Source organism: Mercurialis annua, linkage group LG8, assembly GCF_937616625.2.
Source record: "Mercurialis annua linkage group LG8, ddMerAnnu1.2, whole genome shotgun sequence".
NCBI classification, from domain to species: domain Eukaryota; kingdom Viridiplantae; phylum Streptophyta; class Magnoliopsida; order Malpighiales; family Euphorbiaceae; genus Mercurialis; species Mercurialis annua.
In genome coordinates, this window is record NC_065577.1 from 41,884,419 (window position 1) to 41,911,027 (window position 26,609).

Below are 26,609 nucleotides of genomic sequence, written 5' to 3' on the forward strand. Positions count from 1 at the left end.
TTTTTTCATCCCACTAGGAATTTATTCTAAGCCCTTTATAGGGCTGCATTTAAAATCTATGATATTTAATTTTATAAAAGTCGAACCGACCGATCAAAGTTCAATCTGTTGAACTATAAATCAATAGCTAGTCAAATTTAACCCGCCGGACTTGACTAAATTTGTGGTCAAATCGGCTGGTTTAGCGTAATATACGTGTATATATATAACATGAAAATATAATTAAAAAGAAATTACAGAAGGAATTGTTGGACCAATCAAAATAGTGGTTCAACTAACTCTTTGTTGATGGTGAAGATTTGCTAATAGTCAAAACCGAATAAAATCCAAGTTACTAAAAAACTGTATAAACCAAATTCATGAGTAGAACCAAACCAAACCGAAATATATTGGTTTGGTATAAATATATACACACACACAGAGTTTTGGTTCAGTTTTCAATTTACTATAGTTTTTAATTAAAAGAAACCAAACCAACTCAATCAACATAAAAAAATAACCGAATCAAATCAAAAAATTGAATAAAAACAAACCCTACTTTAATTTTGTTTCAGAAAGATACTTTATACACAAGGCACAAAAGAATCTGCATAAAGAAAATAAAAAAAAGATTAAAACTGAAAAGCATATAATACTGTATTTTATTGATACTGCCTTTTCTTTATAGCAATCACCCGTTACATTTCGTACAAATTCCGACGACTCGAAGGGGTTAAAGAAGATATGTACAGAATAAATTATGTGCTGACAAAGAAGTGTATGAATGCACATAAAACCAAAATTGATATCGGAAATATACATCCCGGTCATGCAATCTCGTCAAAGATCGAAAACAAGACGAACACATGTCAACAAGAGTGTAAGAGCTAGTAAAAATCGGATTCGTATGAATAAGAAAGCCAAGGGTGTTGTAGTGCCTCGCTTGCAGTTGGGCGACTCACGGGATTGATTGTGAGTAAGCTTTTTACGAAGTCAATAAATTCCACATCGGAAGTTTGCAGATGATGTTCCAATGAGGATTCTTCTGGGATTATGTATTCTAGTTGGTTTGTCTCCTGGACAAGCAATTAGATGTATAAATATGCAGTACGTAGCTGCCTATGCAGCACGGAAACTCAAACGCCAAAAGAACATTTTTTACAAGAATATGGTATAAATAGAAAAAGCGCATATTTCAATCCCTACACCTGTCCACTTGTTGGCATTGAATCCCTACATTTTAATTTGACAGCATTAAGTCTCTAAACTTTTAATTCTTGTAGACATTAGATCCCTCTGTCACGGAAATGAAGTACGTGTACTTCAATGTCTATAAATTTAAAATGTAAGAACTCACTGTTGACAAATAGAAGTACAGAGATCCAATGCCAAAAACACAATAAGTGCAGGGAGATCGTAAGCGCTTCAATAAAGGAAACAAAATGCCAAAACGTAGGATTCTATAAATTTCCGACAACATAGAATGATGTGAACAAGGAAGCATACAGAAGACAAACCTCATTTTCGTAATAGAGGTCATATTCTTTTGTAAAGTACTTGTGTGTATCCTGCCCCCTCATCAACATCTCCGACTCTATAGGTCCCACGATCCCGATCATGCGAGCGAGGATCATTACGACAGCATCATTTGGAAATAGAACCTGGTAAAGAGACAGATACATATAAATATTACTTTGCTAACTAAATTACTGATAAGAAACAATACTTTGATAGTAGAGGCGATTAAAACTTTGACATGTAATGAAATATAATTATTAATTAAGCTAAGCTAAGATGTACTTCTCCGGAACATAGCTCCGCTAAAATGCAGCCGAGAGACCATAAATCAATCTTTTGGTCATAAGGAAGACCCAAAATGACTTCGGGGGATCTGTAGGAACGAGATTGTACGTAGAGGCTTAAGTTGTCTGATTGAAAGCAACTGCTTCCGAGGTCAATAACCTTTATCTCACATCTTCTATAACTCTTTATTAAAATGTTCTCCGGCTTCAAATCACAATGAACGATTCCCAAATGATGCAAGTATTCGAGTGCCTCTAAACATTGTCGAGTTATGACCTGCGGTGGCAACAGTCAATGACTCACAGTTACACATGTCGCGTGCTGTTAAATTTACAATTGCGGAAATCGCATTTTCAAGGATTGGTTTCCGAATTACTTAATAACAATCATCGACTAGGCTGGCTCTGGAAATTCCTTCTCTAAAACGGAAAATTTTAAAATTTCTAAATTACAAAAATAGAATAGTTTAATGACTAAAATGAACTAACCTGCAGCCGGCTTAGCGTGAAATAAGGTTCACCTTCAGATTCCTGATTAAATTTCTGGAATTCATACAAGTTTGCTTTGAGGAGTTCGCAAACAATGAAAAGATGCTCCTACATATGACAACACAAATGTTATCGGCAGTTCAAAAAAATTCCGCCAATGACATAATGGCTGCAATTACTACAATTTCTAACAATACCATAAGACTTTATTATATACCTGGTGATAAAAGTAGTCATAGAGACGCAGAATGTGGCGTTCATCAGCCGGATCATGCTTGTTTACAAGCTTTAAAAGTTTAATTTCATCTAAACTTTGATCGAAGAAATCCTTATCATTTTTAATAATCTTCAGACAAACATCTACTCCCGTGTCAAGATCACGTGCCTGCACGACCTTACTGAAAGCAGCTGAGCCTAAATATTCTGTCACATAATATCTGCCTGCAATGACAGTATTAAGAACAATAGGCAGATCTTTGTTTTCCTCGAATCCCGTCCTGCAAATAGCATAACGGATAATATACTGAGTTTACATATCGAGTCGACAATGCACAGAATTCAAATATCAACATCAGCCGAATTGTGCAACAACAAGATCAAAATATAATAATCAATTGTTTATTTATGGAGGGAAGTCTCAGATTTACATAGATTTTAAACATGGACAACTTGCTTGCGAAGTCCGATAAAGTTTAGACTAGTTCAACTGACATTCAAACACTGGGCACAAAACATCAATGCAACGAAAGTTCAGAGAATTAACTATCTTCGACTAACCTGTTTTTCCGGTGTATGATTCGTAGATCAAATACTTCATATTCATCTTCCTGATTTTCAAACATCGAAACCTCATCTGTATTAACTTCTGCGTCCTCTTTTTCTGCGGAAGCCGTGAGCTCATACGCTTCTCTAACATTTCCATCCTCATAGTCATTAATTCCATTTGGTATTAGCTCGGAGTAATTTTTATAATTTTTAATCCACCCATCTCCAGAATGTGTTTTTGAATCAGTGAGATCATCTCCAACTTCTAGCCGATAACTACTCAAATCTGTTTCTTTGGAGTTTGAGAAAATTGGATCAGTAAGACACTCACCGTATAACCCCCTTCTGTCTGCACAACATTTACAAAAGGAAACTGAACTTTCATGTCCGTCAACGTTTCCTTCCGGATGCTTTACTGGATAGTAGTCAAGTAATTGAGCTTCGATTGTATTTTTGACAGTTTTAATATTAAAAAGACAAGGCTTGTCCAGGTAATCATTGTTTGCTTCTGCTTCAAATTCTTCATTTTTACCGTAAAGATCAAGTGGATTTTCAAAATGGTTCCCAAGCTCGGATGTCATGACAAACTTATCCTCACTTGGACCGCCGAAATAGTCTACACCGTTAAAGGAAGGACTCATGAAGCTTCCTTCATTGTTATTATCGTGCCAATAAAAGTCATTTTGCAAATCAAAATCCGGGTAGTCACGTGCTGTGCCAAATTCAGACAATCTATCTGATGATGTTTCTGAATTAGCCTGAGATGCAGAACGAAGTCCATATGGATTTGTAAATTCTGCAGAAACCGAAAAGCAGTAGAATGTTGAAGTGACTAGCAACAAAATTAATATGCATTGATTATAAGACTTATGCTGTACAGAAACTTATCAACTCCTACATTTGGGCGTTCCATTTCAGTTTTCAAAACGCTTGTAAAACTCCAAAACTTTACGTTTCTAACTAATTTTTACAACACGTTGTTTCATTTTTTTCCGCTTCAGCATTTCTCGTTTCAATTTTCCCATTCCGTGCAACATAAACTAGCAGCATCCTGTGTCTGCAAAGAACTATACAGAAAGAACAATTATACCAATCAGCCAGAAACATTCATTAACTTTTCATTATCCTTATCATCCGGCATCGAGTTAATTTTCCGCAGAACCTCCGTTACACTATCTTCACCACCGCTTCTTATGAACTCCGATACAAAACTCTAGTAGACGTGTTACCGGATATTCCTATATCATTTCGTCCAACCAAACTACTTCCTCTAATCCTATGAACTTTTCTGAAGTACTTTTTTCTTAGATATCATTTACAAAAGTTTCTAATTTCCTAATAATACACCAATTCATAACCCTAGAATTAAATAAGAAAATTACAATCAACTGTTGTTGTTTTTGTTGGTTTTGCTAGAAAGCTCCATTAGTGAGATCCTCCACAACCAAACAGAACAAAAATCAATTAAATATCTAAATAAAGAACTTAAAAAAAATATATAGATTCTTACTTTTAAAACTAAATTATAATCAAAATTCACATAATCAAGCAAAATTTTAAATATTTGCTAATATAAAAATGAATTAAAAATCTAAAATTTAGTAATACCTGAAGAGCACAACTCACTAGTAGAAGATCCCAAGCTAACAAACTCATCATCATCTGAACCAGACCCAGAATTCAATCTCCCCCCATCATTAAAACCACCGCCAGAAACCTTCTCCGGCAACCGGAGCTTCGCCGGAATCTTAACAGGAGGCAAAACAAACAAGAATTTCTCAAAGTCAAAAGAACCAAGTTCATTCCTCTCAATCATATCCTGTTTCAGAGCAAATTCAGCTTCTTTTAAGCCATTTTTGCGTAGAAAATCAAACACAGCCTCCATGTCCGGCGGTTCAGAGTGGCGGTGGTTGACTACTAGTGCTGGCGGTGACTCTGACAATTCTGATTCCGTGTGTTCTGATATTGCCATGGCTGTGATTATGATTAGAATTTGAAGAGGAATTAAGTGGGAAAATTAATGATAAGTTCATGGTTTTTTATTTGCATTGCATGCTCGCTTATGATTCTGAATTCTTACAGAGAAAAATGAAGACAATAAGGTGTTATGTTTATGTCTTTCTTACCAACTATGAAAAGGACTTAACTGTTAATTTGATCCTTCAACTTATAAGCAATTACCAATTAACATATATTTTAATATTTTTTTCAATATAGTCATATTTATTTTCGACTGTTTTTATTTATGTTTACACTATTGTTTAATTTTCGGTTATAAATATAGTAATTTTTTTTAAATTAAAGTGGAATAAAATAAAATTTTCTTTTATATTACTTTATATTATTATTTCAATTTATATTTTTATTATAAAATATTTCAGAAGTGAACAATTTAAAAATATATTTACAATTTTTCTCTTTAATCTAAATAAATGGCTATAACTAAAAATAAAAATAAAAATATACTGAAGTTGAGAATTTGAAAGATGAGACTACAAAAATAAATAAAATAATCAGAAAAATGGGATATTTATGGATGATAGGCCTAAAACAAAGTCAAATCTAGGACGAAATTGAGCATATAATTAAAATTTGTACTGGTCGAGTATTATTTGTAAATTGAAGGAGTAAACTGCAAGTTAAATCCTTTGAAAAGTGACGAAGGTTTTTTGCGGGTTTAGGCGATTGGTGGGGTCAATTTGAGTACACGTGGACTTTGTCTTGGACGTACACGTGGATGATTGTTTTTGTGATTTCTTGGTGGTGTGTCTAATTGTAAATGGGTAGTCGTTAAATTGGGACCACTTTTTTAAGATTAAAGAATTATTCTTTGATTTGTTCTTTTTTTAGATATCTAATTTGCTTTTTTTTTTCTTTTATGATGCTTTTTTGGTTGAGTGGGGGCAAGGAATTTCAATTTCTACATGGAGTGTTTTTTTTCCTAATTAAAGTTTAATTATTGCTTGGACTTTTTTTATCTTAATGATTGTGTCTTTGTGGCAAATTCTAGTAATTTACAATTATACAAAAAAACAGTAATTTACTTCTTCTTTTTCATTAAATCAACATGATAAAGATAAAAAAAACAGTTACATGTAAAATTTTAAAAAATTATACTACTTATTATAAATCTTTATCCATAATTTTTAATTTTAATGATAACATAAGTCTACTAATATTGTCTATTTCAGTGTTGCAGAACTCATATAGTAAAAAATTCTGAAAGAAAATTAGTTTGTTGAAACTTACAAATTAGTTTGTAAGTTAAAACTATCTTCTGAATGAACTAGATTTTCCCTAAAAAAAAGAATGAACTAGATTTATAGTTTTAAGATTTTATCTCTAACAAAATAGTCTTAGAACACACCAACAAACAGAACCACGTAACATCATTTCTTAATGAAAAACATGCATATATATGGATGAAGGAACGATGATTTTCAACTAAAAATCGGATCTCATAATTGAGAACCGTTAAGATTTGATAAGTTTACAAAATTTTCATACTACCATATTATTTATTCATATAAAACTTAGGTTTAACCTATCGTAAGGTTCATGTGCTTTATACTTTTTTTATTTTATACTAAGCGTTTTTTATTTTTTACTTGATCTTTGTACTTCAAAAATAATTTTATAATTTTTTTTATTATTTGATTCTTATACTTTCAAAAACAATTTTACTTATTTCCTCACACTTTCGCATTTTTATTAACAAAAGGATTTTATAAATTATTTTCGAACATACAAGAATCAGGTAAAAGTCTAAAGACGAAATAAAAAAAGATACACAGACTTTAGGATAGATTTTATCTAGAATTTATAATTTTTATAGGAAACAGAAATTGTAAATTGTCTTTTCATGGTTTTAAACATTTTAAGATAAAAAATATATAGACATAGCTATAGATTTAAAATATGGATTAAAAATTAATTCAATTGTAATTATTAAGTATTTTGATTTCATGAGTTGGAAAATGAGTGTTAAATTGTAGTATTAACTTTTCCATTTCCAAGTAATCATAAATCAACGGAAATGTGGTAGACTTTTTCCATTGTAAATTTGTAACTATGTGGAGAAAATATTGTTTTGCTCTGTACTAATAACATTTTAATTTTATTGCGATTTTTTTCTCTTCTCAAAAATATATGTTCTTATGATGGTAATAATATTTTTTTAAAAATATAAGATAATAATAAGAGAGAAGACACATACAACAAATGGTGAATAATTGATCATCTTAAAAAAAATTCTCATTGAAAATATAATTTTTTTTTTAAATAGTTACCATCACTTTAAAATTTAATAAAAAACAATTTATTTACAAAAAATAATTTTTATTTGAGGAATTTATCTTTTATTTTCTTGATAATTAATCACATGTACAGTTTCTTTTTTGGCATGGAATTTTTTCATTTTATTGGCACAATTTCCTTATCATGAATAATAATTAATTTTGAAAAGGAAAAAATCAATCCACCTTATAGAATGATGTTGTTTCTCCATGAATAGTGTGACATTCAGAAGCGGCTTTTCACTTTCTATCCTCTTTTCCATGTGATTTTAGTAAACATTCACTTTTTTTTATCTTTTTTGATACCATATTATTAACCATCATTTCTTTTATTTTCCTCTTTTTATATTTTTGGATGTTTTGATTATTGTTCTTTAAATTTGAAATTGATGTTTCTTTTATCTAATATAGCCGTTGGTCAAAAGATTCTACATACCATTAATCTACGAAGTACCACAAAAATGAAAGCGAAAAATAACATCATACCAAAATGAGAAAAGGGTCATTTATACCCTAAAATTTATTTATAGAATCAAATGAATCCCTACCGGCCAAAAAAAGGTCAAACATGCTCCTAACGTCTTAAAAAGTGAACAACAATACCCCGATTTTGACTCATAAATAAGAAATTGGGGGCATAATTTTCAAAATTGGACGTTATGGTTGTTCACTTTCTAAAACGTTAAGGGCATATTTGAACTTTTTCATACGTTAAGTGCTTATTTGATCCTCGAGTCAAACATTAGGGGTATAAATGACCCTTTTCCCTATCAAAATAATATGGAAAAAATTATATTTTATAAAGTAAAAGCTAAAAAACTTGAAAATAAATGTGTGAATATTAAAAATACATGAATATACTATATATAAATTAAATTTATTTTACATTTATGAAATTTTATGAAACATATTATTTAAATATATTCAAAAGTTAAGCTCATAGAAAAACAATATATTATCTATAATTTGTTTAAATATAATTGAAATTAATATTTTAAAAAAATTATAATATAATAAAATATAACATAATTCAACAAAAAAATTAAATAAAATTTATTATAGATAATATGAATTATGAATGAGTAATTTATTAAAATTTTCATTTTTAGGTAATGTTTTTGGTTTTTTTTATAGGAAATGAGTATTTAATTTTTTTATTGTTTACAAAATAGCACAAAATGTCCTGTATGAATTTTGAAATGGGAAATGCAGCTTTTTTAACAAAAAATGTTCTTCTTAGTTACTCTATTTTGAATTTACTAATAAATATTATGCCATATTATTGTAATCTAAAATATTCAATCATCAAATCTTTAAACAAATTCAGTTAATTAAAACATAATAATAATTTTTAATATTGCTTTGTTAAATTATGATGAATCAAATTTAAAACTAATTGAGTTTGAATAATAAACCAACAAAATCAACTTCCATAAAAAAAATATCAATTCGAAAGGTATATTTGACACATTTAAATGATGCGATTAAAATAAAAAAAAACTTATAAATATGGTGATTTTTATATGGAATTAATAACTCTCTAGTTTAACCATACATTTGATTTTAATTTTTTAATATATGGAAATTTTGATAAAAAGAATTATACTAATTCAGACTATTCAGCACCTACAATGATAATTAAATATCAAATAAATATATAAAAATTAGTTTTATAAATTATATAACTCATAAATTTAGAGACAAAATGAATTCTCTACTAATAGTATGAGTAATTAATAATTATTTCTTCCACAATCATCGAATGGATTACTAAGTTCTAGCTACTCATTTTAATATTTTCATTGAATTGGAAGTTTTATTGCCATCTAACTGTACACCCAACACATCTTATTTTTGGCTATTTTTGGTTATGGTGGTTGTGGCTGTTTTTCCATTCATTTGTGGCATATGATCACCATAAATAGTCCAATCTTTTTATCAAGATATGAATATATCATTAATATTATATGATAAAGTTTTAATTTAAAGGGTTAATTAGAAAATAAATTATTAATTTTTGCGACTTTTGTAATTATAATATGAACACAATGTCAGATAAGAACTATAAATTTTATAATTCGAAACACGAATATTTTTTCGATAATTATGATAAATGTGAATGTTGGGACGGTGTATATTAATTACTTAATAGTATGGAACAAAATATTGTAATATTAAAAATGATAGCTTAAAAACACATAGCAATTCTGAACAAACAAATGACCATTTTTCTCTCGCACAATTAAATGATATCTGAAACATTCGATCCTTTTTAATTTTTATAAATAATATGAGAGATTTAAAAGCACTGAAATTTTTTATTTATAAATTATAATACACTAGACTACTGTGGTTATCTAAAATTTATAACTTTTTATACATGTCTTGTACAAATATGATTCGAAAAAATATCAATATCAATGTCATACATATAAGTCTACTTTGAAAATCTCTACATTTTGAGTTGTAAAACATTCATAATTTTTTAAAATGTAAATTTTTTAAATTGGATAAACAGATGCAACACATTTACATTGTATCTTCCTTTTAAAGTTGTAGAGACGAGGTTCAAATCTTAGATGTTAGAATGCAAGTGTAGTAGTCTAACAATTAGGTTAGACCTTAACTTTCCATTAATTGACAATTATACTATTTTTTTAGTTTAACCCCAAAGTGTCTTAATAGAGTCTCAATTATAAAACAGCGTATTAAACTTTTTCAATGCAAATTAATTTTTATTTGAACCGGACAGGTCTTTTGTTATTAAAAAAAAACTCTACCTCAAATTTTAAACGGTTGTATATAGTTTTAACTTGTAATCGCATTTAGATTAAAAAAATGTCTTACCAACTCATTACTCATGTTAACAACAATGTTTGGTCCATATCCCATATTTGATTTCATTTTTCAACATTTTAATTATTATCATATGCATTAATGTTACCTTTTTAATGTGATTTATGCCTAAGATTTAAGATGATTGTCTAGATAAATTGTGGAAGTTGCATTATTAAACCAAGGCTTAATTCCTTAAAACACCCCCATCTTGCACTTTTTCTTCGTTTATACCCTGACCTTGTAAAAACACCATTTGTACCCAATTTTGGGTTTTTATGTTTCATCTCTACCCAAAAGCATTAAATTGTACTTTTTTCATTTGTAAAAGAGTTTAAAACATACTTTTTTCTATTTTAAAATATACAAATATATCCTTAAACTTAAAAAATAATCAAATACATCCAAATAATTAATTAATTTTTTTAATTTGATAAAATAATAAAAAATTAAAAAAATTATTATTATTTTTAATTTTTTTTGTCGGAAATATTTTTAAAAAAATTTAAAAAAATTCGAAATATTTTAAAAAAAAATAAAAAAAATTATTCTTATTTTTAATTTTTTGAAAAAGATGGTATTTTTGTACTATTAATAACATTAATATCTAATTCGTATATAAGTTAAAAATGAAGGACTGTTTTAAACTTTTTTTCAAATGAAAAGAGTACAATTTAATGCTTTTGGGTAGAGATGAAACATAAAAACTCAAAATTGGGTACAAATGGTGTTTTTACAAGATCAGGGTATAAACGAAAAAAAAATGCAAGGTGGGGGGTTTTTTAAGAAATTAAACCTTAAACCAATCTTGTCTGATCTTTTATAGTCCACTTGATTGATAGAGGGTCTCTTGCAAGCATTGCTCTACCTATATATGACTTCATGGGCCATCCTTCAAAAATTGTGGGCTCTCATTTCCTTTCTCATGTAAGATTACTCCTCATATCTTATGGGCCCATAATGAGCCCATAATGGGCCAGAGTTTCCTTAAGGAGTAGTCTATCTTGTAAATTGAATAATACATTTCACCTAATTTTTTGCTTATCACATTTCAATCTATGTGAATGTGAGTCTCCTCCTCCAATTTAGGCTTTAGTTAAGTGAAATGAAACCCTACATATTTGGAAACACTACACAGTTCATTATTTATTGGTCATGTATTTTTTTTAAGTTCATTGTATCCAATTTTGTCTTAAAATTAGCTATTATTTATCTCTCCCACTTAAAATATTTGAAAAATATCAATTATTGAGTATGTAATTTAGCTTGTCAAGATATAAATAATTATGTATTATCTCTTAAAGTAAATGAAAAATGTTGGAAACTCAAATATTTAGTTTGTCCAATTTCTTCAATAAAATGTGTAATGTTTTTGATATTAATGGTATTCCAAAAAATAATAATTAAGTGGTGGGTGATAGTAATTGATTAAGCTAGAAATTTGATCATTACATGATTCATGTAATTTACCCAAATTTTCAAGTTAAATGAACTATTTGTCTTGCAAGAATATTTTGTGGTGCATGTAGAACGGTTCATGGCTGGGTCTGGATGGATTCGAACCAAACATGACCGGAATTGACTTTTTATAAATAAGTTCAAGTCCAAGTCCGACCTTAGCTTTATATCTATTATTCAAATATGGTTCGTACGTTATATTTTACAGGTTTGAACTCGGTTTTAAGCCTATATTAGAATTTGATTATTATAAAAGTTCAAATTCGTCCATAAAAATCAAACTTAAAATGAACTCTGACCTAATCCATGATTGAAATAAAAATAATTGTCCAAATCCGACTCAAGAAAAATGGGCCTGGTTGGGTTGGGCCTCGGCCCATCATCCAGTTTAGGTGCATGTAAGGGGGGAAAGGGCCTTTAGGGAGATATTCATGTAAAAATATGTACATTGTACATGCAATCAAACTCAAAAGATAGCTAGACATGACCAAAAATTGCCTAATTCATCTTCCATTACTTTTTGGTCCATTTTCTTTTTTGTAGTTTATGCTTTTCAAAAAAACCATTATTGGCAACTAGTTACTTTTTAAATTTATTAGTTGTTAATTGAAGAAAAAACAAGTTTGAGAACCTAATGGTACAAAAACATTGCATTAACTATATAGTTTTAAGTACAAATTTAAAACAACCAATTTTAATATGAATCTACAAGACTTGCCCATAACAAATAGTCCATTTTTAATGCATTCTTTTAGTCTTTTCACTTTCTTGAGGTCATAACATGTCATCTTAATATTCAATAAAAAAATCTTAATATATTGACTAATTAAATTATTCATATACATTGTCCAATTGAGTAGCAACATGGAGGCAAATTAAAGTGGGCTAAATTTCTAAAAACTAGTGGATTCTTTGCAAATAAGTCCCTTAATTTAATACTAAAAGTAGTATATCCATTTTAGAGAAAGTAAAAATTTGTCAAAGTTTGGAAATTAATAGTAGGAAAAGAACTAGGTTCCTCCACTATAAGAAAAACATAAATTCCTATTTATGGTAAAATCCAAGGGCTAGTTGTCCACTTAATTAGCCACTACCAACACCACTTTATTTTACATGTGTGTCCACTTTTTATCATTCAAGTTTTCTTTTTTACATTTCAACATCTCAATAATTGCTTCTTTACGTGGAAAAGAAAAACTTTTTCCACAGTTCATGGATCAATTCATTTTGCTTAGACACCACCATAGGCATATCTTACTAGTAATTACAAATCTAATCCATTTTATTAAGAATGAAAACTGTAATTGGTGTCTGAATTTTTGTGAATCTATCATTTTGCATAATGTTTTTTATTCTTTTAAAGTAGTAGTTTAACTTTTTTGAAATATATCCAATAATTATTTTTAGTCATTTTTCAACCATCGGTGTGCTAAAATGATAACATAACTCTCATGTTTACTTAAGTTTCACTGCCATATTAGCAAAAATATTTATAATTTATGCAAATGCTATACATATACATGTGGAATCAAAATGGAAAATAATATCAATAAATTTTAGATTACTTTTACTTCTGATGTATTTTAAAAGACTGAAACATTAATTTAAAATAAATAAAGCATTAATTAGCAAATTTTAAAAATCCAGACGCTGTCGGTATAATTTTTTTAGTAACATATTTGAAAGTCAAAATATATCATATTATTTTTTGTTCAATTTTAGTGGTTAATACTAGCATTGGGGCCAAAAAAATTACGATGAGCGGAAGCTTCTCTAGCATCAATATTTTCCATTAAACTTTTTTGTTTTGACATTTTTCAATCGTCTCATTTTATTCATTTTATCAGTTATCGGCATTATTTATTATTATTGTTTAATTTCTGGTTCCGCTACCGGTTACTAATAATCTTTAAATTATAAATTAGTAAGATGAATTGGCTTAACTTAGATGATTTACAATGAACTCAAATGAAAATGTGATTTTTTGGTAGGGACAAAGCAAACAACATCAATAGGACACAAGTAAACCAAATTCATAGTAGAGAATGTACAAGTGGGAAAGGTGTTTTCTACATTGATGTGCAAGGTAAAAGATTTGGTGGATTTTTTTCTTTTTTCCTCTCTTGTTTTTATTTAAAATAGAAAAATTAAGAGAGAGGGAGAGAGAGAGAGAGAGAATTGCCATTTAAATTATAAAATAGTAGGATGAATTGGCTTAACTTAGATGATTTGCAATGAACCCAAATGAAAATGTGATTTTTATTGATGGGGACAAGGCAAACAATATCAATAGGACATTTTTCTTTTTTCCTTTCTCTTTTGTTTTTAATTTAAAATAGAAAAATTGAGAGAGAGAGAGAGAGAAACAATTGCCATTTTAATAGTAATATCAATTATAATTAGGTTAGTGTGATTTGAAGGGTGCCTCTAAATTTTGTTGAAGTGGGGTTTCTTGGCATGAGAAGCTTAGCCCTTTAGAACACAATAATGGAGATGTCTCTTGTTTTGGACTTTGGCATATTATTTTCTCTTCCTTTTGGTAATCAAATTAGTGTCTTATCATCTCATATAAATATAAAGTACCTATTTTAGGAAATAAATTTCCAAGTTTAAACATATTCATATTGCTTAACTTAGGGTTAACACATATTACTCTCTTTTTTTGTACAGGTACCGTACGATGTCCGGAGTTATTGTCTCGACATCTTTAAAATTGTTTCATATTTATAATTTGAATAATGTGAAATTTCTAGTTAAAAGATAAGAAGTCTTTAATTCTCCATTATGACTTTAGTTGGTCTTATACCCTTTGACATGCTTAATCTTATGTAACGATAATATTTATTAATACTATGATGATCAACTAATGAACATCGATCATAAAAATGAAAAAAATAATAGTTTGTGACTGAAAAAATAAAAATAAAATCATTAAAAGAATAAATACTACAAACGAGTAAAAAAATAATTTGTGATGATGATAAAGGAGTTGTTCACTATATTCTTTACTTATGTCTAAGGTGTGTAAAAACCGACCGAAACCGAATAACCAAATCGAACTGACAAATTCAGTTCGGTTCGGTTTGAAAAAGTAGAATAATTTTGGTTGGTCGGTTCGGTTTGATTTTGGGAGTAAAAAATTCCAGTCACTTTTACACGGAAACTGAACCGAAAATCAAACCAAACCGAAATAACTGTCGGTTCGGTTTAAAAAATTTAATTTTTTCAGAACTTTGATTTGGTTTTTAAAAAACCAAAAAATTCGGTTCGGTCAGTTCGGTTTAACTGAATGCACACCCCTATTTATGTCTAAAATGTTCATGGACCGAGATCAAGCGGATTTAGATCGAGCCAGGATTGGCCCTTATTATAAACATATCTATAAAAACTCGGACCGTACTTCATATAAAAATTTAGTACTCGAGTCCAATCCGGACCGGGCTGATACCCGACCCAATAATCCAGCATACTTATGCAATTAGGAATACTTAATGGTGATCAAAATAGGGGTATTGTCATCACATCAACTCAAGTTGTGGTAAAATTTTATTGTTTAGTTTGTATATTCACTAATAAGGCATGCTGTTTTATAGTAAGATAGATTAGAGTTTCATGTATTGGTGTTTATTATTATGAATTTTAATGTACTACTTAAAAAAAAAACCACCAACATAGTTTTTCTTCAATGTATCAATCAATTAGTTGTTAGTTGATATCAGAGGCAGACCTAGAAACAAGTATGTTGGACAATTGTCCATTTTAATTATTTAAAAATGATATTAATATAAAATTAAATAATATAATATTGTCACCTTAAAATTTATAGTTGGCCCACTTTAAATTTATATTTTATTATTTTTATTCCCCTTATATATTTTCTGTACAGTGTTATCTATCTTATATTAAATTTCTCTGTCCGCCACCGGTTGGAAGTAATACCTCAAATCATATTAAATTTATCACTGAATTAATTATTTTTTATAAATTTAAACATTTTAGTATACAAAATTTATGGTGATACAATTTTATTTAAGGAGTTAAATATATTGCTCCATATCTCTTTCAAAGTATCTATTTATTAGCAATTATAAAGCAAGATAATAATAAAGTAGTTTTTTAAATAATTTATGTATATTTGTATAAGATTTATTAACTTATGTGGAATGTAATAACAAAAATAGGACAACACAAGGCAAAATCTGGCTTGGTAGGCCAATAATAACTATTATGGCAGCTGGATTGATCATAATTGTTTTAAGTTACCACCTTTATGTATTTCTCCGAAATGGAACTATAATTTTGGCAAAATCATTTTTATGTATATTCATATATAAGGAAATTAAACTCTTAATGTATGTCTACAAAGATGGTGCCAAATTTCACTTATTTTGTTGTCGGATCATTGGATACAGTCACTTTTTAAGAACTAAACCGGTCGGTTCAACCGGTTTAAATTAAAGGTCAATTCAATTTGATTTCTCTTAAAAATAAAAAATATTTTTTTTATAATTGAGAGGGAGAGCGTTTGTAGGAGGATTTGAACCCACAATCTAGTAAAAAAATTACTAATTGATTGCATTGTGGAGATGCGGGGTATCGATCCCCATACCTCTCGCATGCTAAGCGAGCGCTCTACCATCTGAGCTACATCCCCATTGTTAAACCAATTGAACTGGTTGGCCTTTAAATCAGCGGTCATACTGGTTCGACCAAGGATTTAGTTTTAAGCACTAGTATATCTATATTTAATTGGTGGTAATGTATTTATTTATGGCGAATAATTTTTACATATGAGAAGCGTGATTTTCATATATGTGTTGCGATTGAAGTTTGAAATTAAATTTTATTTTTTATTATTAGGGATAAAAATGAACTACTAGGTACTATATAAGATTAAATTATATCATAACAAAACAAACCAGTAATTTTGAGATGTTAAATAGAAGAAAACTAAAAGAAACTAAGTTAAATAGAACAAAGTCTATTTGGGAAACAATGAAAAAGGAGAAAAAGGCAAAATAATAATAATTGGTTATACTAATCTACACTTTTAGCGACAAGCTTGTATGGACATTGGTCCTAGTTGGACAGATAATTCAATCTCACGAGTGATAGCAACATTGAATATATTCATGAGCTCATTTCTATTTTAGTTTCCACTAATTATGATTTTACAAGATTTCAAGATATTTCTAATTTGTATTGTATTGAAATTATTATTTTTAATGTAATATTCTTATCTTATTATCTTAATCCGGCAGCAATAACTTACAACTGTAAGAAAATAGAATAATCTCATAAACAACTTATATAAAGAGATACTATCATAAATATATGTATGACAAAAATAAACTCTAATTCTTTAATATTTAATCATCCTCATTTTAATATCTTTTTAGCTTCCTTTTTTTTCTATCACCGATCATTTTTTTATTTTTTTTTATAATTTTTTGATTATGCGACTGAAAAATTATTTTAATATCTTTTTTCATCCATCTTTTTCGAGTGAGATCAACATGATGATATACATTCAAATGTACTAGCTAATTTGTATCAATGAGATTGAAATGGGGCAATGACTTTTTCCGTCTTATTCAAAAGTCTTGGATTTGAGTCTTCGGTATGGAGTAATTTTAAACATTTTTAGGGAGAGTTTCTTCATGTTCATTCCAGGTCAATCGAAGTAATAACTCCGAATATCATACGGTGCTGGTACTAAAAATGCTAGCTAATAAGATAATAAAATAAATGAAAAATTCATGAAATAATTAGTTACATAATTATACCACTAAAAATGTGTGTATACAAAGAGTAATACTTATCCATGGACCATGCATCATTTGCACAACCAAAATACAATAATTAATGGCTGAGTCAAATCGTCATCATCATCACTTGAAAGAAGAATATATATAGAACCCACTGAGTCACTAACTATATATATAGAATGAGAAAATGTGTATATATAGACTAAAATTGGGAATAGGATTCAAAATAATGCGCATTAAAGGAGAAAAAGAAAAATTGAAAGTCAAATCCCATCATTCTTTATATGAAAAGCTTACTCAGTAATGGTGCTAATGAACAGAAAGTTTTCAATTTTTTAGTGACAGAAAAGTTGAATTTCTTTTCAACTAATTTCTAACTATTTTGAATCTATTTTTCTTAATTTAAATAGAATATTATATCAAATTTAATTTTCTCCAAACAATGACTAGAATTATTAGTGGCATATACGTACATGAGTGGAGTTAGAAATTCAAAGAACAAAAAATGAACCCGGTTTTCGTATTTGTATCTTATCGAATGAGTCATTTGTTTTTTAGTCAACTAGATCGCTAAATTTCTATTTTGGAATCGAATAGATCACTTGTATCAACTAAATATTTAAATTTGTGTCTCATAATCAAATAAACCATGCGTTTGAAGTATACAAATTTTTTTTTTAGATAAATGATCGATGTATTAGCTCTACCACAAAGTAGTGGAAGGCAAAAGAGACAAAAATAATAAAAACGTCTAGGTGGAGTTACAGAAAAAATCTATAGATCGAAAAACGTCATTTCCAGAATAAGGGAAACTATGCTTTTGATCTCGAAGAAACTCAACCGCTTTGCAAATACTTTTGAAGACCAAAGAATGCAAATCTATCAACTCATCTCGAAATACCCGACCATTTCTTGCTTTCCACAAATGCCAAATGCCAAAGAACCAAATAAGCTTCCATAGTTTTCGATGCCTACTATCCGATAAAGAGACCCAGGCAACAAAGAAACCTTCTAAAGAATCAGGAAACACCCAGCTGAAGCCACATTTAGAAAGAATAATCGACCAAAATTTCCAAGCATAATTGCAGTGAATGACTATGTGAGTACCTGTTTCTATCTCCCCGCAAAACCCACAAGAAGCTTGGTTTGATTGCAGCAGGCCACGGTAAACCAGAGAAGCTTTCGACGAGATGCGATTTCTTGCTAGTAACCAGATGAAGAACTGAATTCTAGGGGGTAAATTCTCCTTCCAGACCCGACTAACCAAGAAGGAATGATGTTGATGAAGGCTTGAAGAAGCAGCGGCAACCAGAGCTGCCATTGAAGATGAAGAGTAAATCTTTGAATTCCTCCAAACAAAGCTGTCCGTTTGATTACAAAGTAACCCAGGAGATGGAAGCTGGTGAATAAGAGATAAAAACTGACTGTTTTCTCCAATCCTCAACCTGCGAGACCAATTAAATCTGCCAAAACAGAAATTATTGCTGTCAAAAAACGAACACACCAAAGCTTCCTTGTTTCTGCAAAGTCTGAACAGATTTGGGTAGCGGGTGTGCAGCGGTTCAGTGAGCCATTTGTCCTTCCAGAAACGAATACGAGAACCATCTCCCAGAGCCATTGAAACCGAGTCAGAAAAGCAATTCCAAATGAATGCATTTTTAACACAGGTTTTCAAGATCCCTTTCCATAAATGAGAGAGTTTCGAAACATTAACCGACTCTATATCGAACCAAAAATTAATGGTAGAGCTGTTAGAGATAACTAAAAACCAAAGTGAATTCCTATCACACTCCATTAATTTCCACACCCATTTTAAAAGTAAACATTGATTCTTAGTGCGAAGAGAGGGGATATTCAGACCTCCATAACTGAACGGAACACAAACATCCTCCCAAGCCACCTTGCTAAATCCTTGCTTGTCCGAACTACCCGTCCATAAAAAGCGTCTCATAATACGCTCAAGAGAAACAACTACAGATTGAGGAATACAAAGAGAACCCAAAAAATAGACCGGTAAACTACAAATAACAGACTTTATCAGAGTAAGTCTACCCGCAGGGGAAAGTAAATTACCTCGCCAAGTAGAGAGTTGCGAAGTAAAATTGGAAACTACCGGATCCCACAGCCTAGCACCAACTGTTCTTTCTGATAATGGTAATCCAAGATAAATAATGGGTAATTCCTCTATTTTGCAATTAAGGATGTCAGAAGCTATAGACAAAGAAGCTTGATCAACATTAATTCCAATAATAGAAGACTTGTTGTAGTTGATTTTAAGGCCAGAAATCAGCTCAAAACACCTCAGAATACGCAGCAGGTTATGGATCATGCTCAGATCATTAGGGACAAATAAAAGAGTATCGTCCGCGAATTGCAGGATAGATACCGGATCAGTCAAGCCATCTATATGAATACCCGTTAAGAGGCCCAAAGTGGAAGCTTTAACAAGAATAGCTCGCAGGTTCTCAACTGCTAAAACGAATAACATAGGAGAAATAGGATCCCCTTGCCGAACTCCTTTACCCATGAAAAAGTTTTCCGTTGGGCAGCCATTCAAAAGAACTGACAGCTGAGCTGAATCAAAGAACGAAGAAACCCAAGCAATCCACTTTTTGTCAAAATTCATCCTATGCAGCGTTTGCAAAATAAATTGCCAAGAAATAGTATCAAATGCCTTCTTGAAGTCAAGTTTAATAAGAAAAACTTGCTCTCTTCTGCGCTTAACAAGATGAATGATCTCAGAAGCTATCATATGACAGTCATGAATATTCCTGCCTTTAATAAATCCGAATTGATTTTCAGAAATAACCAAAGGAAGAATCGGAGAAAGTCTATTAGCCAGAACCTTTGAGAGCAATTTAAAAACTCCATTGATCAAGCTAATAGGACGGAAGTCTTTTATCTCAGAAGCTCCATGAAATTTCGGAATCAACACCAGGAATGCCGTATTTAAACCAATAGGAAAGGAAGATGTAGCAAAAAACTCATGAAATAGAGTCATAATATCCCCTTTCAGAATTTTCCATGCCTTCTTGTAAAAATAATAATTAAAGCCATCAGGACCTGGCGCTTTATTATCGTCACAACCCAAAAGAGTAGCAAAGACTTCCTCCTCTGTAAATTGGGCAGAGAGAGAAGAAGACTGCAAATCTGTGAGAGGCCGAATAGGGAGAGATGCCAACGAAAATTGAATAGCTGGAAAATGCCGATAAAGATCCTTGTAGAATAGGTGAACCCGGTGCTTAATCTCTGAAGGATTGTTGAAGCTAACACTATCAATAGTGATTTCAGAAATGACATTGCTTTTAGAATGTATAGAGGCCACTGCATGAAAATACTTGGAATTCTTGTCGCCGTATAGATTCCAATTAACCCTTGATTTTTGATGCCAGAGAGATTCAATGTTTTTTGAAAGCTTAGAAAACTCAGCATTAAGACTAACAAGTCTCAATCCATCTCCTTCAGAAAGACTTTGAAAATCTGATGTTGCTTCTAAAACCGAGATATCAGACTGCACCGTAGACAATTTAACATTCAAGTCTCCAAAGACCTCACGATTCCAAGTTCTAATAACATGTCTAAGCTCCCTTAACTTCACTACCAAATTAGCTGCAAGAAGCCGAACTGATATAGAATGCCAAGAAGCTTCCACAAACGAGAAAAATTCCTTGTGACTCCACCACGCGTTAATAGACTTAAACGGTTTAGGTCCCCAATCTGTTTCCATGTCCGAGCAAAAGAGAAGTGGAACATGATCAGAGTAAGATCTAGGCATGGATTTTAGAACCCCATTCGGCCAGATTGAAAAAGAAGAAGGAGACATGAAACATCTGTCTATCTTTGATCTTGAAATACTGTTATGCCACGTAAAGAACCTGCCTTGAAGACTGCATTCAACAAGATTAGAAGAAGAAATAAAAGCTGAAAAATCAAGCATAGATGAAGAGTAACCGCTGCAGTTAAGTCTCTCTGAAGGCTCCAAAATCTCATTAAAATCACCAGCTAAAATACAAAGCAAATCAGTATCGAGCTCAGCAAGAATATCACACCATAAAGTAGCCCGATCTCTAGGACAGTTGCTAGCATAAACCAGAATAAATCTAATGTTACAATTAGACCAACTGAAATCCAAGCTAATCCACCTATTAGCTTTGACAATTCTAGAAGGAGATATTAATTTCGGATTCCAAATACAAAGTAAACCTCCTGAAGCACCAGAAGAAGGAGCAAAAGCGTAACTAAAATCAAGGTTCGGCCAAAGAGACCTAATCATAAAGTCATCCAAAATTTCTTTCTTGGTCTCAATAAGACCAATAAGAGATAAATTATTTGAAGAAACCAAAGAACGGATAAATCGATTTTTCCTGGCAAAAGACAATCCACCTCGACAATTCCAAGAAATAAAATTAAATTTACAAGACATAAGCAATAGATAACCTGGAGAAGAAAACTCCCTAAGAGAGATTCTTAATTCCCTGGGAGATAAGAGAGATAATTTGCTCTTTGTTCTCCTCCTCAAACAATCCCAGATCAAATCCAACATTCCAAGTTTTCTGAACTTCCTCCTCTACATCAGATTGTATTTTAGCCTCCTTAACCTTCTGGACACAATTACTTTTTGTGTTTCCTGCCATCATATCTACACGCCTTGAAACTGCTTCTCCTGACATAGCATCTCCTCCATTAGATAATTGTTTAGACTTCTTCCTGATCGTAATATTATCAAGAGCTGGAGGTGGATCTGTCTCCTTAGCTGCTGAACTCGTTTTTGCTGTAGTGGTGGGTGAATGCAGAATAAAAACTGGGCTGCCAATAGGATGATGAGTTGCAGTAGATGAAGTAGTCTTTGCACATCTGAAGCCCGGAGGGATCTCTGGATTATCAGAAACTGAATCTGAGCTTGTCGAAGAATAATCTGCCGTATCATTATCTTCCAACTTCAAAACCATTGGTAAGTCTGATTCCCGAGCCTTAATCACAAATTCCTTTCCATCTATAACAGTTGGGAAAGAGCAATCAATGAAAGGCAATGCTGTAGACACGAGGAGCGAACCTGCATCCATCCGTTCCTTAGTTAAAAACATATTCTCAGCTGAAATAACATCCCCAAAACGATTCCCTAGCATAGTGAAAAAATCTGCGTTCCATGCGCAAATAGGGATCCCAGTGAACGTTATCCAGGTATAGCGTTCTTTGGCCACAAAATGTTTATCCCAAGGCTGAATATTTGAAAAAAAGGACGGCAGAAAATCTGCAGCTTTGAACTTGAACTCCTCCAAGTGAGCAGACTCATCAAAATGCAGTAATAGTTGACGACCTCCCAGGTACGAAATATACGAAAAGGAGAATCCATTGTTCATGAGGGCCAACTTCACCTTAGGAAGGTCTAAAATATTTGAAACCGAAACAATCAAATTCAATGTTGATTCCTTGGGCAGCGATGGAGATTTATAAATCACAGGTTTGTTTAGAAGAACATTAACGTACGATCTTGAGTCTCTGGTTGAATCCTTCACTGGTCTGTAAGTAGCTTGGGTTTTGCGTGAAAAATCTTGATTATTTGCAGGTCTAGGGTTTTGCATGAATTCCTTTTTTTTCCCTTTATTGACGTGAAAAAAAGGTTTAGGAAACCTTGAAACAAAGGCCCTAATTCTGAAGGATCCAATCGCCACTGAATTCATTCGACTAACCACCTCAGCAATAGATTGATTCCTGTCGATATGAAGAAATCCAAATCGTTTGTTCATCCTGTTCTTTCTCCTCGTTATAATGACTTTGCCGAAAACCCCAAATTTCTCGAAAGCATGCTGCAAATCCGAATAAAACCAATGGTCTGGATAATTCTCGAAGTAGCGTGTCGTTATCATAGGTGTGTTGGTAATGAACAGAAGAAGGTTTGGAGGTGGCCGGAATTTGGTGGTTGAAGGTGTTTGGCTTAGGGTTTGGGTAGGGGATAGGGGGAGGCATCGTGGTTCCCGTAGGGCTAAAGTATACAAATTAAAAGCTATTTAACTTAAATTAAGAGAGTTTGAGATTTAATTAACTGATTAAAAGGTTAAAATGACTTATCTGGCCAAAAAAATACAACTGTAAAAATCTGATTGACTAAAAAAAGTTACAAAAGATTTATTTAATCCATAATACAAATTCGAAACCGGATTAATCCTTTGCTCGAAAGTCAAGAGAGGAGAGAAAACTTTATACTTAGTATGTAAAAATAAATATATTTATAATTATTAATTGTTAAAAAATTAATGAGAAAGATAATATAATGAGAAAATTATTTAAGTGCAGAAACGGTTTAATAAGAAAATATAGACGAGTCTTCTCAAAAAAGAAACATAAATGAGTATACAAAAATAAGTATAGCATAATTTAAAGAAATAAAAAAAATTTAGTGACCGGCTATCGGAAATGATTTTTTAATATATATTTGCTAGGCCAAAGAGAGAGAAAATTATTTATAATAATTAATAAGTTGATTTTTTTTATTGAGGGATATTATCTAATGAGAAAAATTATTAATTATGAGAATAATTTAATAAAAAAATTTATTTTATAATTTAAGAATATTTCCATATGCACATATATTTCTGCCATTGTACATGAATATAAAATAATTTACTCAACGAATCAGCATCTAATAAATAAAATGACCGTCTCTATACATAAGTAGCATGAACTTCACTTGAAATTTTATTAAATAAATTTCTTTAAAATCAAACGAAATTGAATATTTAAAGTATATATATATTTATTATATCAAACCGAATCAGTTAATTTATTGATTTTTTAATTTATATTCTATTAAAATTAAATAATAATTAATAAATAATTATTATTGTTTCATATTTAGCAAGATTAAAAAGAAAAAGAGAAATATAGAAGTGAAAGATTCTTTGCATACCAAAGAAATGTTCCACTCTAAGATTCTTTATTTGCTTTCTCTATCATAAATTTGCTTTCTACAACTTTTTTCATCATTCATGGCTGTTTGGTGGAAATAGAATGTATGTCTCTTTGGCTACATTATTTGTTATTTGAAAATGACACTTCAATTCCTTTTCTTAATGAATCTCACTAATTTTATAATTTAGACCCTTCTAATTCACTTCTATGTATTCTAAAATGTTAGCACACAAATCAAATAATTGTAAGGTTTGTTTGACTATTGTCAACATTGATATTTATACAAAGATGACTAATTCAAACTAAATCTATAAAAAATATTTATCAAAAATAAAATAAATAATTTTTTAGAAGTAGAGTTGTGTAGTTTTTGGTCAAAATTGAGTTGCACAATTGAATCAACTTTTTGAAATAAAATTTCGTTTGGTTATAGTAATAGTTATTTGAAAGTCGGTCTAATATGATATATATAGGAAGTTAAAATATTTTTTAGATCTAAATCTTTGCATATTTTATTAATAATTATCAGTTTTTTTATAATTACGACCAATTTGAATTTTATTTTTTTAAATCCAACTCTTTATACCTTTTACTAACTGCAAATAAACTTTCTTTGCAACCGTTTTTAAGATTGGATAATATTTTTAATTTTTTTATAATTGATAAAAGATATAATGGTTTGAGTTTATAATATAAAATTTAAAAATTTGACTCATGTAATTTTTTAAAAAAATTGGACACAGTTATTAAAAATTAAAAAATTTAGTTGCAATTGATAAAAAAAACATAAATGTTTAGATTTTAAAAGTCATTTTATCTGACTTATTATCTTAGTTGTCCTAGTACTTAAATGCTTTTATTAGTCAATTATTTTATAATTTAAATCTTCACAAAAGTTTATAATTTTTTTATAAAAAATAGCCGCCCCAGTGTGATTAATTTCTCTACAAAATTTAATTAAACCCAATCAAAAAAATAGAAGATAGGTCATTTTATTCATGGAAGAAGGAAGGTAGTTGTTTGGTATTTAGGGTAGGCAAAATGCAACTAAAAGGGAATTGCAAAAAGTAAACAAAAGAAGGAATACCAACAAAACGACATGTTCAATCAAACACCTTTTTCCTTTACCCTTTACAATTTGTATTTTTCGAATTGTATAAGAATCATGTGTCAAACCACAAAATACAAATAGATTAAATATAAATACGATATAATTTATATATATATTAACTACTATATATTTATAATGCGAGTTAAATGATACGATATATATAAATAAATTTAATTAGATATTTTATTTGATCATTCCATCAAAAAAACATGTTTAAATATATTTAGTTATTTAAATAATATAATTATTAATTTTGATTTACAATGCCTATTTAAATAAATTATATTATAATTATATAGTGTAAAATATAATTAAGAGATTTAAAATTTAAATTAAACAATGTTTAATCATTTGTAATGGATTATGCATGTTTAACTATTTATATAAAATTAACAGTGTTATAAAATGATTGATCCGTTTGTAATATAACCTATTTATATCAAATATAAACACATTTAATTTTGTATCATATCATTATATTTAAAATTGTCAAGTCTCACGTACTATATAACTATTAGTTTATTGATTATGTACTTTTATTCATTGGTATATCTATAAAGATAAATTTGAATAGTTCGTTCCATTAATTTTATGAATTAGAATAATTAAGTTAGAATATATCATACACGAATTTTATATAATTTTATTTGATTAATCCAATTAAAAAGAGAGAAATTTCATAATTTTAATTAAATTGAAATTAAAATAAATTGTCTTAATGTATAAAATAAATAAATAAGACTCAAAATAATTAGTTTGCAAGATTTGGTGAGTGAGTGGGGAGTGATACTGATAATGATGATGAATGGTATGTGTGCGGTGGTGGGTGCAACTTGGGTATTCTTTGTGCACCATGTCTTTCTCTACCTTTACATTGTGAAGTGACCTCTTCCCATTCCCAACTCGCTCACTAACTCAGATTACCTTTGCTTCCACAAAACAAGTTCAGATCAGTAATTATTAAATACATATATTAGATTTAAGAATCCTCAAATTCGGTATAAAATATAAAACAAGACCAAATTACCCAAAATATCAATGACCCCCTAAGACCAAAAAATTATAAAAATTACCCAAAATACAATTATAAAAACCATAAGACCAAAAATTATAAAAATTTATTAAACGGTGATGTGACAGCGATTTTTCTGCTCCCATGTCAGATATGTATAGGACATATCAACTGACACCTCAACAA

General features: G+C 30.0%; 1 protein-coding gene and 1 non-coding gene across 3 annotated transcripts; both read right to left on the minus strand.

The window, feature by feature from the left end:
- Positions 1–611: 611 nt before the first annotated feature.
- LOC126660761 (uncharacterized) lies at positions 612–5,117 on the minus strand. 2 transcript variants are annotated; one of them, XM_050354422.2, is made up of 7 exons: positions 4,644–5,117; positions 3,048–3,831; positions 2,488–2,767; positions 2,271–2,378; positions 1,780–2,058; positions 1,497–1,640; positions 612–1,055 (listed from the first exon to the last, which is right to left on the minus strand). In XM_050354422.2, exons 1-7 carry the CDS (start codon positions 5,005–5,007, stop codon positions 867–869), a joined length of 2,148 nt encoding a protein of 715 aa, XP_050210379.1. In that variant the 5' UTR covers positions 5,008–5,117; the 3' UTR covers positions 612–866. The 2 variants fall into 2 exon arrangements, with proteins under 2 accessions (XP_050210379.1, XP_055959944.1); XM_056103969.1 differs by lacking the exon at positions 4,644–5,117 and adding an exon at positions 3,934–4,099.
- An 11,087-nt stretch (positions 5,118–16,204) lies between these two features.
- TRNAA-AGC (transfer RNA alanine (anticodon AGC)) lies at positions 16,205–16,277 on the minus strand. The gene has a single exon. It is a non-coding gene; the product is annotated as a tRNA-Ala (tRNA).
- Between the last annotated feature and the right edge of the window lie 10,332 nt (positions 16,278–26,609).